Source organism: Rissa tridactyla, chromosome 7 (assembly GCF_028500815.1).
Source record: "Rissa tridactyla isolate bRisTri1 chromosome 7, bRisTri1.patW.cur.20221130, whole genome shotgun sequence".
NCBI classification, from domain to species: domain Eukaryota; kingdom Metazoa; phylum Chordata; class Aves; order Charadriiformes; family Laridae; genus Rissa; species Rissa tridactyla.
In genome coordinates this window covers 15,506,253-15,520,629 of record NC_071472.1, presented here as the reverse complement: position 1 = coordinate 15,520,629, position 14,377 = coordinate 15,506,253, and the positions used below count along the sequence as shown (strand labels likewise).

Genomic DNA, 14,377 nt, shown 5'->3' with positions numbered 1-14,377 from the left:
ATCTTTATAGAATCCCTTACTTTGTCTGAGATTTAAATAGTTTCTATACAGTTTTCTGAGACAGAGAAAATAAAGCTTTGCTTTTCTTGCACCAGAAAAATAGGCAATATCTGCATTTTGAGATGAGACTGAAAAGCAGAGATGATCCGCAACAAGGGGAGTTATATTTTTGTTCATTAATTTTTTTTTTCATTATGGTAGTTTCAAAACCAGATCGTGGACTAGCAGCAAAGTTGGAATAAGGATTCATCTTTCCCCAATCTACACCCTTAGAGAAAAAAAGTGGTGGGAAACAAAGAAAAGGCAAGCTATTTGAGGATTGGACAATTATCTGGCCAAGATAAAATTAACCATTGATCTCGTCATGGCAATTTCTAAGCATTATTGATTCTATAGCCCAGGGTCAGCATACAGTAAAACAGCATCAGTAATGAAGTGTGGTGACAGAACGACTCAAGTGTATTGTAAGCAAATCTTTCAGATATCAAGGGCAAAATTTACTCCAGAGGAGACGAGGAAAGGTCATTGCAAACACTTTCCATACAGGGCAGCAAAACAAGTACATGGATGTAGATTGCATGTCTATAGACTTTACACTGGACAATATGATTATTAGCATTTAAGCCATACTCAAAACAGATTAATAGATTTCTAAGCACCAAGAGAAAAAAACAGGCCTCACAATGATAGAAAGACTGCCAGACCAGAGGTTCAGGGGTCCATTAGCCATTTTCTATATTGATTGTTATCAATCACTTCAGTGGGAAGTGAAGATTAATTCAACTGGGTTAACTATCAAACAATCCACCTACAGGGAAAATTTCTTTACCAGCACTGGTGGCTGTTCATTACCTCAAAGCATGACAGGATACATTCTCTCTGTACTTTATGCAAAAAAGTGTGGGTGTAGACCATCACGGGTGGTGGAAGAACCCAGATAAAGCAAGAAGAGCTCATTCACATTCCCATGCAGATGGCCCTGGAAACAGGCTAGCTACATTCCCATGGTGCTGAACGCAATCATAAGGTGGGTAGACATGGTGCTTAGGGACATGGTTTAGTGGTGGTTTTGGCAGTATTAAGTTGACGGTTGGACTCTATGATCTTAAAGGTCCCTTCCAACCTAGATGATTCTATGATTCCAAATTAATAATCCCTGCATGGACCCACACAAACCCTCATGGTGTCTCACATAGCATCCAATTACATAGGATCATGGTTTGGGCACGTATGCCTTGTTTACTTCTCACACACACACACACACATATTTGGTGTGGACTTCTCATTATTTCTAACAGGTGATGAATTTTCCTCTGAAAGTGACTTTGCTTTGGATGTGCAATGGGTATATAAGGTGAAGAAAACATTATGTTAATAAGGTGCTGTCTTCTTTTTTTTAATCTATTTTTGAGTTTGCTATCTTTCAATGACATTGAACTGTCTCTTTATTCCTATTGTAAGAAAATCCAAATGAGCATCTCTTTTGTCAATGAGGTCCATTCACTTTGGGTCCTCCCAATCGAAATAGCCCTGGATTATTTACTTTTAACCTCTCTTTGTACAGATATCTTTCTTTGCCTTTAATTAGGTAAATTACTGTTCCCGACAACCTTCAACAACATATTTTACTTCTGCTAGAAATAAAGAATCTTCAAGATACGATCCTTCTAAGGTGCTTCATATACCCTTCCCTCTTCTTGACCAACTTAAATAATAGTATGTCATCTACAATTTGTGTCACCTTGCTTTTTCAGCCACTTCTCCAGGCAATGAATAAATACATTTAACCGCTCCGGTATCAGCAGGTATCCTGTGACAGTCTACTTTTACATTTCTTGCCATGCTGAAAATTGGCTTTATATTTTTTTAATACTTTTTTCTTCTTGTTTTTTTTTTTTTCCCCCTGCAAAATTTCCCTTCCCTTATTTTTCTCTCCCTCTTTGTCTTTGTATGATTGTCCAATTCCCTCTCAACACACACAATCACAATTTTCTGCTTTCTTCAGAATTTTTATTCAGCAGTGGGCTGTTAAAGTTGATGGGCTGCAGAGAAATCACCGGGACCATAGACACAATAAATTAACTTGTAATGTTGATACTTCCCATATCCACATCACATATTGGATGCTTACGACCAGACACCAACATGTGAGAAAGCTGGTGTTAATCTGCCCTGGTTAATAACTTGGTACAAACAAGATCCCTCTCTGTTCAACTAAACAGGTAAAAATTAGAAAGAATTTTAAACAAATGGAAGTGAACATTAAGGAACACCACTGTTCTCTAAGTGCAATGATGCTGCTCATTTCTGATGATCTGATTCCTTCTTTGAATTCATCCTTCACAGATTCAAGGCTCTGTAATTCCCAGAAGTCATTAGCTCACTGCACCTCTACTTTTAAAAGCACTAAATGAGTCATTTCCCCGGATTTTCCATTCCACCTCCAAATTCTTCAGCCTGAACATGTTTTGGGCATAAAGAGGTTACCTCTTCTTGAACTGTACGCAAAAAGAAGAACTGTCAGCCCGAGTAAAAGCAAAGCTTCATTTAACCCAGGAACCTGCCTCTGCCTTTGAGGGTGAACAGATACCCAGGGAAGGCAAAAGGTTTTCCTGACACACACTCTCATTTCCCAGGGATCTTTGCCTCACAGCTGCCTGAGCTGGGAACTGCAACTAAACCTCCATGTATAACTGCACCTTCTGAATCTATCAGACAAGACTGGGGCTTTTTGCAGCCTGTTTTTTCCCCCTCTGTTGATACATTGGCCTCCTTGCTGTCCTGTGGTAATAAGTTTCAAGTTGAACTATTCGTTGCATCAGGAAAAAGAAATATCGAATATCGATACTTTCGGAAAACTATGCAGAAGCATTATCTGAAAAGAGTAACAAATTCAGAATCTATCCCCATGTACATAAAGTTGAGTTATTTTTTCCATATTTTGCACTTAATCTATTACTGTAAACAATTATTATCAGCATAACAATAAGGTATGTTCCCAGAGAGAAAAGAAGGTCTTGTGATTAAGGCACCCAAATCACATTTAGATGATACAGAAGCATAACCCAATGTACCTCAAAATCTCTGGACAACTGTAAAATAGTAATTTCTTTCTGTGCCTCAGCCCTCTTTTATGCAATAAGAATAACAGAGATGCCTGTGACAAATGACCTTCCCCTGCCTCAAATGAGACATCTAGGGGGAAAGAAGAAACACGAAAAAGTTTTCCAGGCTAGGAGGTTCTGTCAGTTTTCCCCACCTCCACTTTTCTCGTAACCAAAATAAAATAAGAATGTCAGCAAGTTCATTACAGATAGAGAGAAAATCAGGTATATGCCTTCTGGATTTCTGCCAGATAAAATTTATTTGAGGAAAGCAGATGCCTTCTGCAAGGAGTTTGTCAAAAATCCTACTTCTTCAGCAGAGATAAAAAGCACTGACAATGTTTTGATCACACATATTTATATGATAAATAATAAAAATGAGTACATTTCCCATACTGGAGATCAAGGAAGGATATTCAGACAGAAAGGTGAAACTCTGTTTCAATTCTTACGAGATTCAACAACAGTGAAGGAGACACATCTTATTAAATATTTGTTACACTTGAATAAAAAACATACTTAATAATTAACTGGTGTGCATTTAATTAACATAATGATTGCCCAATTAAATCAAAATGAAAATTTAATTTGAGACACTTTAAGTAGAAGGAGATTAAGGATAAAATATGAATATCCTGAGTCCTTAGTTTTCAGGACTGAGTGTGGAGGTGATATGTGGTAAAGGAGCTCAACCAGAATTAGCGATTTAGAAGGGGTAATAAAATATTCTTTCATCCGCACCTGGCCCCAGGAAGCAAAGAAATGCCAAACAGAAGACAGTCTAGGAAATTTCCACCCCATTTAAAAAATAAACAGCAGAAAGGATGCTCTACCACCTGCCCCAATCCACAATATAGGCTATGTAATATTTTTTCACACCCTCGCGTCACAGTCCTATATAAAAAATAAGACGCACTTAAGGGGAGAATTTGCCAGACAGTTATATTCATTCGAAACACTTTTTATTTTAAAACTACAGAAATCTAAGGTTGAGAAGTCTCTTTCAACAGGTCACCTTGCCAGGCTCTTGCTCCGCTACCTGTCCCTTTGGTGTCCCTCCTCCTAAAAGCATCATGCCTTCTCCTCCATACAGATACCCAGGATGATGAGGGTTTCTATTCTCTGGTACATCAAAGGCAGCACACTTATATGAGGGACGGTATTCCCGCCCAAGTCAGACTGGAAGGGCTTACAGCTAGCTCAGTGCAAGGAGTTTAATAATCATTCCCAGATCTCATGTTCTAGTAAAGCAGAGAAACCATTCACAGTTACAAAAGAAGGTTTGAATTCTAGGTTTCTACATCTTTAGTAAAAAATACAAACATCTCATTAAAAGTTATGATATTATGAAAAATACAGCAGTAGTGCCCTTTCAAAGGTGAAAATACCATTGTAAATACCACTTAGCAACAGTACAAGGTGAGTCCTTCAAACTTAAAGTTTAAAAATCACTTTTACATGGATCAGATTTAAGGAAACACCTCAGAGTGGAACCTCAGTTACTACCAGTTCTCTTCTTTTTCCCAGTACTGAGACACCCATGATTGTGGGGTCTTCTTAGTAGTACAATGATAGACATGCCAATAACGTTAGAGGCAACATAAAGCACCAAAGACAAGGTTAGGTCATTACCTGTTATATTGCAAAAAACACGGAGCGGTCCAAGTGGTCCACTTCCATCGGAATCAATGTAGAAGAAACCTGACGTCTTCCCTTGGTGTCGGTAAGCCTCACAAGATTGTTCATAGATAGCTTAAAAAGAGAGAGAGAGATTGTACCACATAAACATGGAGAAAACAGACACATTTCATACATGAGCACTGCTTTAAGCATTGTCAGAACATAAACTGTTGGGTCACTGCTGATTCGTGTGTGAAAGAGTTTACTGCATTCGGACCTCAGTCCATGCTCAAAATTAGGCATGTATTTAACTACTTCCTTGAACTTAAAATATTCTGGCTTTAAAGATACGGATATTTTCCTTATTTTTCGGATTAAAGTATCTAAATACTTAAGTAAATGGATAGGAACTTTCAAACATGCCACCATCTAGTTATGGAGTGATACATATATGCATCCACATACTGATACTTCAAAGACATACATACACATATGTACACAATTTACTACCTAGGAATGCAATCAAGCCTTGTCAATGGAGAAGAAAGATATTTTTGCCAGTCTTCAGCTTCCCTGCAGGATATTGTTAACAGGTATCTACAGACCCCTACCACCATCTACAACCCAAATGAAAACAAGCCATTGTCCTCTAGCAGAAAAGCTCAAGCTCAGATACGGTCTCCATCCTGGGTGACATCTTTATGCTTTAGCTCTACTTTTATACCACCAACTCTTCCTTTCTGCTTATCAATACTCTTCTTTTGGAGGATTAGTGGCCATGAAAATGTAAGTGGTCAATAAAACAAGCACAGCAGGTCTCCAAGAGCAAGAAGAGGAGGAAAAACTCCCACAGGTCAGTGAAATTACTTGTTTTTGAGGCATGTTTTCAGGAAAGATATTATGACTGTCACTTCATATGTGGCAAAGAGAACCTCCCCCAAGAGAGGCAGTTATGAGGTACCAGTCAGTCACATGTATGACCCTGGATCTTGAACAACAGTACCCTTAAATGGCATTGCAGGAGGATTGATTTTTTTTTCCCACTCATTTAAATACTTACCTGATTATACCAACAAGGTTATTCAACGTAACAGCTTATGGTTGTTCAACTAATTGTTAATAAATACAACAAAAAACACAGACTGACTTGTCAGATACATGAAGACTCCCTTTTTTTTCTTCCTACAAGACAGTTATTTGGAAGACACAGTAACAGAAATGCAAGCAAACAGAATTACCCCTAATCTTTAAATAAGCTTTTGAGTGCTACCAGTAGCAGAGAACAGACAAATATATTTGGACATCATCTTTGGCTGCTGGGAGGTCAAATCTATCTTTTTCTTACCCCTTCCTTTTAAGAGCACTGTTAGCTACTATTTTCACATTTGTACCTCATCATAGAGCAAACCCTGGACTTATACAGATTGGGGGATACTCAGGGGTATTTGCGTATAACCCATTTTTTAGCCACTGCAAATCTTTCTTCCAAGCCTTTCACTCTTCAGGCAGGAGAGCAGTACAATTAAATTTGATATGGCACAATACATGCCATGTCGAGGTCGTAAATACAACTGCCAAATTCCCAGTGCCTTTCATCTGGAGAGAACTCAAGGACGTTTGCAGGCTGAGTGCAGGGAGAGCACTTCCTTGCCACTTCCGAAACGCAGTCCCAGCCTCTCCTGCAGAAGGCAGGAATCGCCCTACACCAGCAGGAATGGTTCCTCATTCCCACTCCTGTTCGTGCATGGACTCACATCCCTCCTTCCCCCTCATTCCCTAAAAGTAGTTTCTCTAACGAAACACATTACACAAAAGACTTAAACGGTCAGCCTGAAGAAGCCTTGTTTGAAGAATGCCACAGGATAGTTCATGACTCAGATTTTACTGAAATTAGGACACTTCTTCACTCTGCCAACAAAATATAATCACAGTTCTAGGGGGTCCAATCCCAAACTGACTATGTACCACTCACCAAAATATGTGTTACCCTTGTACATTTCTCTCCTGACCAGACATCATTAGCAGACAGACCATCACTAAGTGCTAAATATGCACAGCATTACCCTTCCTGGAGTTAAGAAGCTGTTTAAGGTACTCAGCACCTGGTGAGACAGTGCTTTAATTAGTATCCGTCCTATAATAAACAGAATTAAGAAAACTTCTTCCTGACAGTCATTAGCCTGATGTAGAAAGCACCACAGGAGTCTAGAAGGTCTCTAAATTCCCCCTCTGATAGCTGGCCAACAGTACACATTAAATGCAAATAAAATAAAATCCCCAAACCAGAACCTGTTCTTCCACTACTCACAACTTGAGGGGCTAACAGAGAGTCCCTCAGTCACCAAAGTGCTGACAAAAGCAAGTGGGACATGGAGGGTCAGGAAAGAGACCGTAACAGGCGATTAAGTAAGCAATCAAGGAATCACGCTTTGATCAATTTGCAAAGTTCTCAAACTGCAGTTCACTTAGTGAATTCGCTGTCATCATCATTACAGGACACTTTATCTTATCTCATTAGGGAATATGCCAATTGCTTCCCCTGAATTGTTTGCTGAGTATTTTTAAAGACAAAGGATGGCGCAAGAGGCAGAGACATAAAACTAATACGTCGTCAGTGAACTGGCACAGCCAGAAACTCAATCTTCATCACAAACTTTTTTCTTACTAAGTGTTCTGCTGCTTCTTGACTGTCATTTTGGCTGGAGCCCAGATATACTTTTTTCAAATTAATAAGGAAAGATGTGAAGATTCAGCCGTTAATAATGTGGGCAGATGCAAACAGAGGTGATCTACTCACCTTTAGATGGCTACTTTGTCACTGCAGCTTTGGAAAAAAAAAGGCTGCATAGAGCTGGAAATCAGGCTAGGGGTACTCGGCTGGTATAAATCTGAAAGGATGCACAAGCTTCAGTGAAACTACAGTTATATCCGCCAGAAGAAAATCCATCCTGGTATGTTTTCCTTCTGGTTATATGAGAATTCCAGCAGAAAATACTAGGGAGTAGCAGAAGAAGTGGGAAAAGGCTATAAACCTCAAGCTCTAGCACATAAAACATATTCTAACTCTCATGACTTAGAGAAAAGCTGTTTTGGTGGGCAGTTTATTTTGTAACTGCATGCTGAAAGTTTCACATGCCTGTATCTTAAGCATCTGGTACTGCTTACTTCTAGACTGGATGGGCCATTACTTTTAGTTCTCTTTTTTGCTATTTTATGCTGTATAATGCATCAAGTAAAAAATGATATTTGTTTTCCAGTCACTGGCAGATAAATGCCCCCACAGACATTCCAAGTGCACCATCCATTCCAAGCTCTGCTCAATGTCTTCGCAGGCCGAGCCAATGGCTTGTTTCAGAATAAAGTTATGCAATTCCATTTCCTGAAAAGGGCCCTATTACTCCAGTGACAACAACTTGAAGCTGTCTTTATGGTTCAATGAAAGACAAGATCTCTTTGCAGTCATTCTTCTCTTTATGCAATCAGAAATATCATACAAAAGTAAAAACCAGACGAACAGTCAGCTGTGACTGTTCAGACCCCAGAGCCTTAACTTTGAAAACTGCCTTCAGATTTATGTTCTGTTTTGTGCCAGACTTCTCTGATGTAGATGGAGATGTGGTCCTTTTGGGAACAGTAGGAAACCATTATTGTAGTTGTCATTAAAGAGTCACCAACCATTTATGCATGTAATAGGCCTTTCAAAAAGCAAGCACCAAGTGTAATTACGGAACTGTTGAGAAATGCGTACATTTTAATGTCAAACAACATTCGCAGTAATGACACCTTTTTAATAAAGTAGAGGTATTCATCAGTTCATTAGGAGTAGAACCCGTCAACAATTTTCAAGCATTATTTTTAAATTAAAAAAAGAAAAACAACAAAAAACCAGAAACACCCCCCCTCCAAAAATAGGGATTTTATTCCTTTCTGTGAAGCATTTTAAGATTGTTTATAATTTCACTCTTTCAAGTTTCCTTCCAGATTTTAAAATGTGCACCAAAATGGGACCAAACTAACAAAAATAATGTTCTTTACAGGTTGCCCATGCAAAGCTTGTTTCCTCGTTAGCACTTTTTGAAAACACAGTTTCAAAACCGAAACCTCTAAGTTGTTCTCAGAGAAGCAAGATCAGTTTTCCTTCCCTAAACATCCCACACTTCTTTTTGGACTTAATTTTGACTCATATCAGCCACTGAAGATAAAATGATAGTTTCCAGCAACGTTTGTTTCACCGAGCCAGAACCAACTGAAAATCACAGTTGATGACTTTTAAGCCCCTGCCGCGTTTCCTCAGGCCCTTTTAGGAAGAAGCTGCGCTGCCATGCAGCAGTAGCGCTGCAGTTCCTGCCGCCGCGTTCCCGCAGGCAGTCAGGATGAAGCCGTTCGCTTCGTGGAGTTGCATTACGCTAGCGCTCGACGGAAAGAGATGTCAGCAGCGGACATGAACCCATGCTGCCCCCCTGCAGGTATGGCTTGGACCTCACAGTCAGGTGTGGTACATAAAAGCATTAGGGTAAAAACAAGGCAAAAACCGAAGTGTAAAAGGTGTCAGAGAGGGCAGAGTTTGGCTGATGGGCTGCTGCTGCTAACAGTGGCTATTCCAGGAAGAAAAAACAAGAAACAGCTTGACTCCAAGGTTCCAGATTTAGTAAGGAAAACTGGACATCAGAAATACCTGTTTTACTTGGTCACAAAGAGACTGGATGTCTTTTATTGCTTTTTTTCTTCCCCCTTTTCCCCAGAATCACTTATAAGCTATAATATTGGACCCTGTGCTGACATTTTTGCAGTGCTCTTTAAGGAATCTTTTTAATGGCTACTGCTATGTTTCACAAAGAAATTTAAAATCCTCCCAGAGGTAGCTACTGAAATTGATGCAGCCTGAGAGCCCCATTCTGTCCCTAAGTACTGTCTGTGCTCTTGCTTACCTGCTAGGATGAGCCGTGCTGATGGTGTTGAGGCATGCACAATACTGACAGAGTTCAAGATATCTATCTCCCAATCCCTTATAATCCTCTGTGAAACACGTATACCAATTTCTCCCTCAGGTATCTCTTTTCAGTCTTAAGTATCTCAAATTAAACTAGCTTTTCAGATCAACAACTCTTCCCATCAGCGCATTCATTTTGAACACGGCTTTACTCACTGATCACAATGGCCATCTTTTCCTTTAGTTCTCATCTTCCCAGGTGCTTAAGAAATGGCTTGTGAAACTTTGATCAGCATTTATAAAATAAACACTTTATCCCCAGTCAGATCAACATCACCCAATTCTACATGTTCTCTTGTATCTCCTTGGATATAAAGATTCATAAGCTCAAAAATCAAAATTATGGACCTGAAATATACGTATCCCATATTTTTTCAAGCCACACATACTACATCCCTGTAGAAGCATCCTAGCAAAACTATAAATATCCACTTTGATTGATCAAAATTCAAGCTACAGATCCATGATTCAGAATTCAATGCTAGAAAGGCATTAAGAGAGTTTAATGTCATTATAATAACCTATTTTGACCATTTGTGCAAAATCAACTCCAGGCTTTCATTTTCTCATTCCTGCATCAAGACCCTTACGCCTGGTCAGCCGGAGCGCACACGGTAGCTCTCTGCACCCTGCAGGCAGGTCCAACGCGGCTTGGCTCTGCAATTGAAACTTCAGCCTTGATTCAATACGCTGCAAGAGCCTGCCAAGTTTTAAATATGAGCAATTTCATCACTGTTCAGCTCTCTGAAGTATCTTGAACTTGTTAATCCAACTGTTTTCATTACAGTCCTTAGAGCAGTAAAGATTGTATTCCTGCCATAGCTGAAACCTTCGAACAGCACATGGCTGGGCACAAACATTTGCAAGGTCAAATTTCCATTCTACCAAATAAAACGGCTTTTTATTTGGTTTTTTACTCGCTACCTGTTACCGTACTGACATTTGGCTTCCAATCTTACTTTTGCCCTAACCAGTTCACCCACAGTCTCCACGAGAGCCTTCACTGAGCGGACGCTCACTGGTTCATTATGGAGCTCCCTGGCAGATAAGCCTTTAGCCGGCCTCAGTTTTCCTGAGCACTTAACAGCTCCGTTTCCTTTGCCCCCATGTTCCTAACTTACAAAACCTCTCCTCTCTCTCAGACCACTTTAATTTCATTTTTCACCTCTTTTTGTATTTTGGCTAAAAAAGGAAAACTTCTTTGTGTAAAGACTTGAACTTCTGCAAACGATCCCCAGGAAGCAACACATTTAAAGCCTCCCCTCTTCAATGGATGAATCAACTTTTAATTCATCAAGTAAGAGCCACCCCTTACCCGTATTTAAGATAGTGCTGTCAGTTCGACTCCACGCAAAGGGTACGGCGATACCCAGGCTTCGGTTTCAGTAGTGGGAGACCAGGCAAGGTAAATCTCTCTCCCCTCCACTCAGCCGTACGTTACTGGCACAGATACCATCAAGAGCATAAACTCCAAATCACAAGCAATTAGTTCGGGGTTTTTTTTTTTTTTTAATCAGAGGACTCTGTACTTTTCAAAGTTAATGGACACCTACGTAATTTTTCTCCAAAAATAAAATTAATTACAAGTCAGCCTTAAAATTCCCAATATTTCTTTCCTACCGTATTTCCAATTACTTTGGAAACTGATCACACACATTTCTTTGCAAATACTCTGAGACAGAGATTTGGAATTTGAGCTGTACTAGTTATGATTACCAAAATGAATCCTGCAGTACTGCTGTATGTAGATTGCATTCTCATACCCTAATAAACATAGTTAATAATTTTCCATTTCTCAGATGGAGATAACATTTTATGGTGATATAATAAAAATACATTACAGAGACCTAAAGAACTTTAATTCTTGATTTCACTGGGATGTGCTGACATTGTCTGTTCCCCAGGTAAAACGTAGCAGAGATGCATGTTGCTTTCACCACACCCAACACCATGACACGGTCATGAAAACCTGTAGGCAGAATATGAACTGCCAGATCATTTGAGACTCATTTCATTGTTCCGTAGTTATTTGCACCTTAGACGCAAACTGTAATAATAACCCCTATAATAAGAATTAATATTGTATTCTGAGGTGAAAACTTAATGTACTGGTCAGAATGGAAAGGCCAATAAGAGCTGGGGATTCAGTTTGGATCTGCAACCAGCCCTGGACTGACCTTGGACAAACTGGTATGCACAAATGCTGACACAGACTGAATTCAGCATTCTCACCAAAACACTGAGAGCTCCTGGAGGCAGACTGGAGACGACTGTTTCACCCTCTGCTTGTGTACCTCAGCCTGACAGATTTGTTCTTACAGACTCAGAGTAATGAGTGTTCGATAAAAGATTTTTCTAAATAACAAATAAAGCAACATGCAATGGTAGGTTTCTTCTTTTCTTTACATTCCAACAGCAAAGGGACTAGTACAGGCAATGAACTCTGGGAATGATCGTCATTCTCACCCTTATAATACAATTGTCTTGTTAAATGCCAGAAAATGAAATCTCTACTCTCGAAAACTGGGTTTTGACAGCTCTGCTGTTGACAGACTAATGCAGTCTTCACTGTGATGTGCTGGGATGACAGGTGGCTTATTTTTCCTTTTTAAAATATGTATTTACTCATGTGATAAAGAATGTCTTATTTCCATAGATAGCTTTAAAATTACTTTTGCCACAATGTCACCTAAATGGACGCTTGGGAGGAATCCTTCCACTACACTTGGGGATTAGACAATTTCCTACAATTCAAGCTAAGGCTCCCCTTGGCCGAGGAACGGAAGGCCGTGTCAGCCCATCCTCCCCTGTCGCTTCCCCGCTGAGGTTTGAAAGCGGCTGTGTCAGTCACGTACCCCAGCGGCCCCTGCCCGGCGCTGCTGCAGGGTGACCTGCGAGTCCTGCTGCCGCAAGAAAGCAGCCAGGGAGACCTACACCATTTTAAGAGCAGCGTTGGTGAGAAAGGAGAAATCGAAAACTTGAAGGACACTGTGCAAAGAATGGTATTGCAGCCTTGCTCTTGAAAGTACAGGTGTCCCCGTGGTGACGGTCACACCCGACGCAGGCAGGCTTCAAAAGGGACTGAGTTAGTCCCCCACCTACTCTGCTCGGCAATGAAGTCCCAAAGTGGATATTCTCTGTGTTATTTATAAGGAAATGTCAGGCAACGGGAAAAACTTTTTAAAATGAACACCACTGAGACATGCAAATGTACAATTTACAGATACACAAACTGAAGGGAAAGCATTAATAAGACAATAACTTATTACAAAATAAACAAAGAAAATTCATACGCCAGAAGCATGGTGTGAACAAAAATATGCAGGAACACCAAGTACAGTACTGAAGGCTTGATATGAATATTAAATGTGTTTTGCTTAGTCAAAGAACACCACTGCATTTAAATACACATGGAAAAACCCTATTCCAAGAATCTCAGAAAGGAAAATTGGCTACTCAGGACATGTAAATTACATGACCAGACTCACTATCAGACATGGGGCAGCCTGAAACTCTCTGAACCTCATTTGCCCAACCAGTAAATTGTGTATGCATCTCCCTACCTTGGAACACAGGAGAGTTACCAAATCCATGGCTGGCACTTTAAGATGCAGCTCCAGTACTGCTAATGATCTGGATGAAGCTGTATTAAGGTTTTCAGATCGAAAATGATATATGCAGTAAGCATATTAATATTAAAAAATACATTTTCAAAGCCTGAAGTTATGATAAGTTTATGTCATATCAACAACTATGTGACATTTCCATTATTGGATGGAACTTTCCTCCAGCAATTACCTAGGCCAATAAGACACATGCCTGTATGTGCAACACAGATCACACACCAAAGCAAATATCCAGAATTAAATTACATTCTGTTAATTATCACCTTGCAAAGCTTTGGGTCATGTCGACATCCCGAGAACATGAAGAATAAAACCATTATTTTATATTTCTCATCATCCTTTATATTAATGTTCAGCACTCTTCGGAATAAAAAGATACACTCAAGACTAAAGGCCATCTGAAAACTATCATACATAAAAATAATAGAAATACGGAAGGGGAAGATGAGGCTTTCTAAGGGACTAATATAACTCATAGAAAGAGAAGATTACTAATCATTACCTTGCAATAAAATTATAACTTTCTGTATCTCAGGGCCATTTCACACTGGTCTACTGCTCTCACTGTCACATGATAATTACAAGGAGAACCAACAGTATGAGAGAGATGACTCTGCAGGTTTTAAACTATGACCTTTCAATTAAAAATATTCTATATTTATATATATATATACACACACCTGTAATTCCTCTCCCTCTGTTTCTCTTTATATATAGACAATACCTAAAATTCTGATCTAGCTTCAGTTGCCTACTGTATGTCTAACCTATGACAGCCTCCCTCTATAGACAACAGACATTGGTATGTTTCAGAGGTGGTCCATGAACTTACCATGGGCACCCTATCTCGCGGTGAGATGAGTCAAATTCTTAAAATAGCTAATTCTCTGTTATACATCTAGAGAGAGCAGACCACTATCTTAGATTAGACATCTCAGTATCAGACAGAAAAAACTAGATGAGCTGAATCCCACCCAGGCCTTTTTCCCAAGCTGTGTACTAACATCAGTGTTTCTATCTAAAAGAGGAAAACAGAA

At 39.6% G+C, this 14,377-nt stretch overlaps 1 protein-coding gene across 3 annotated transcripts in view; it reads right to left on the bottom strand.

Moving 5' to 3' along the window:
• Positions 1-14,377, bottom strand: part of CNTNAP5 (contactin associated protein family member 5) — a 300,020-nt gene that overhangs the window by 96,272 nt on the left and 189,371 nt on the right. For all 3 annotated transcript variants that reach the window (XM_054210191.1, XM_054210194.1, XM_054210193.1), the window contains exon 12: positions 4,737-4,856. In XM_054210191.1, the coding sequence (XP_054066166.1) occupies positions 4,737-4,856 (120 nt within the window). The remainder of the gene's footprint in view (positions 1-4,736; positions 4,857-14,377) is intronic.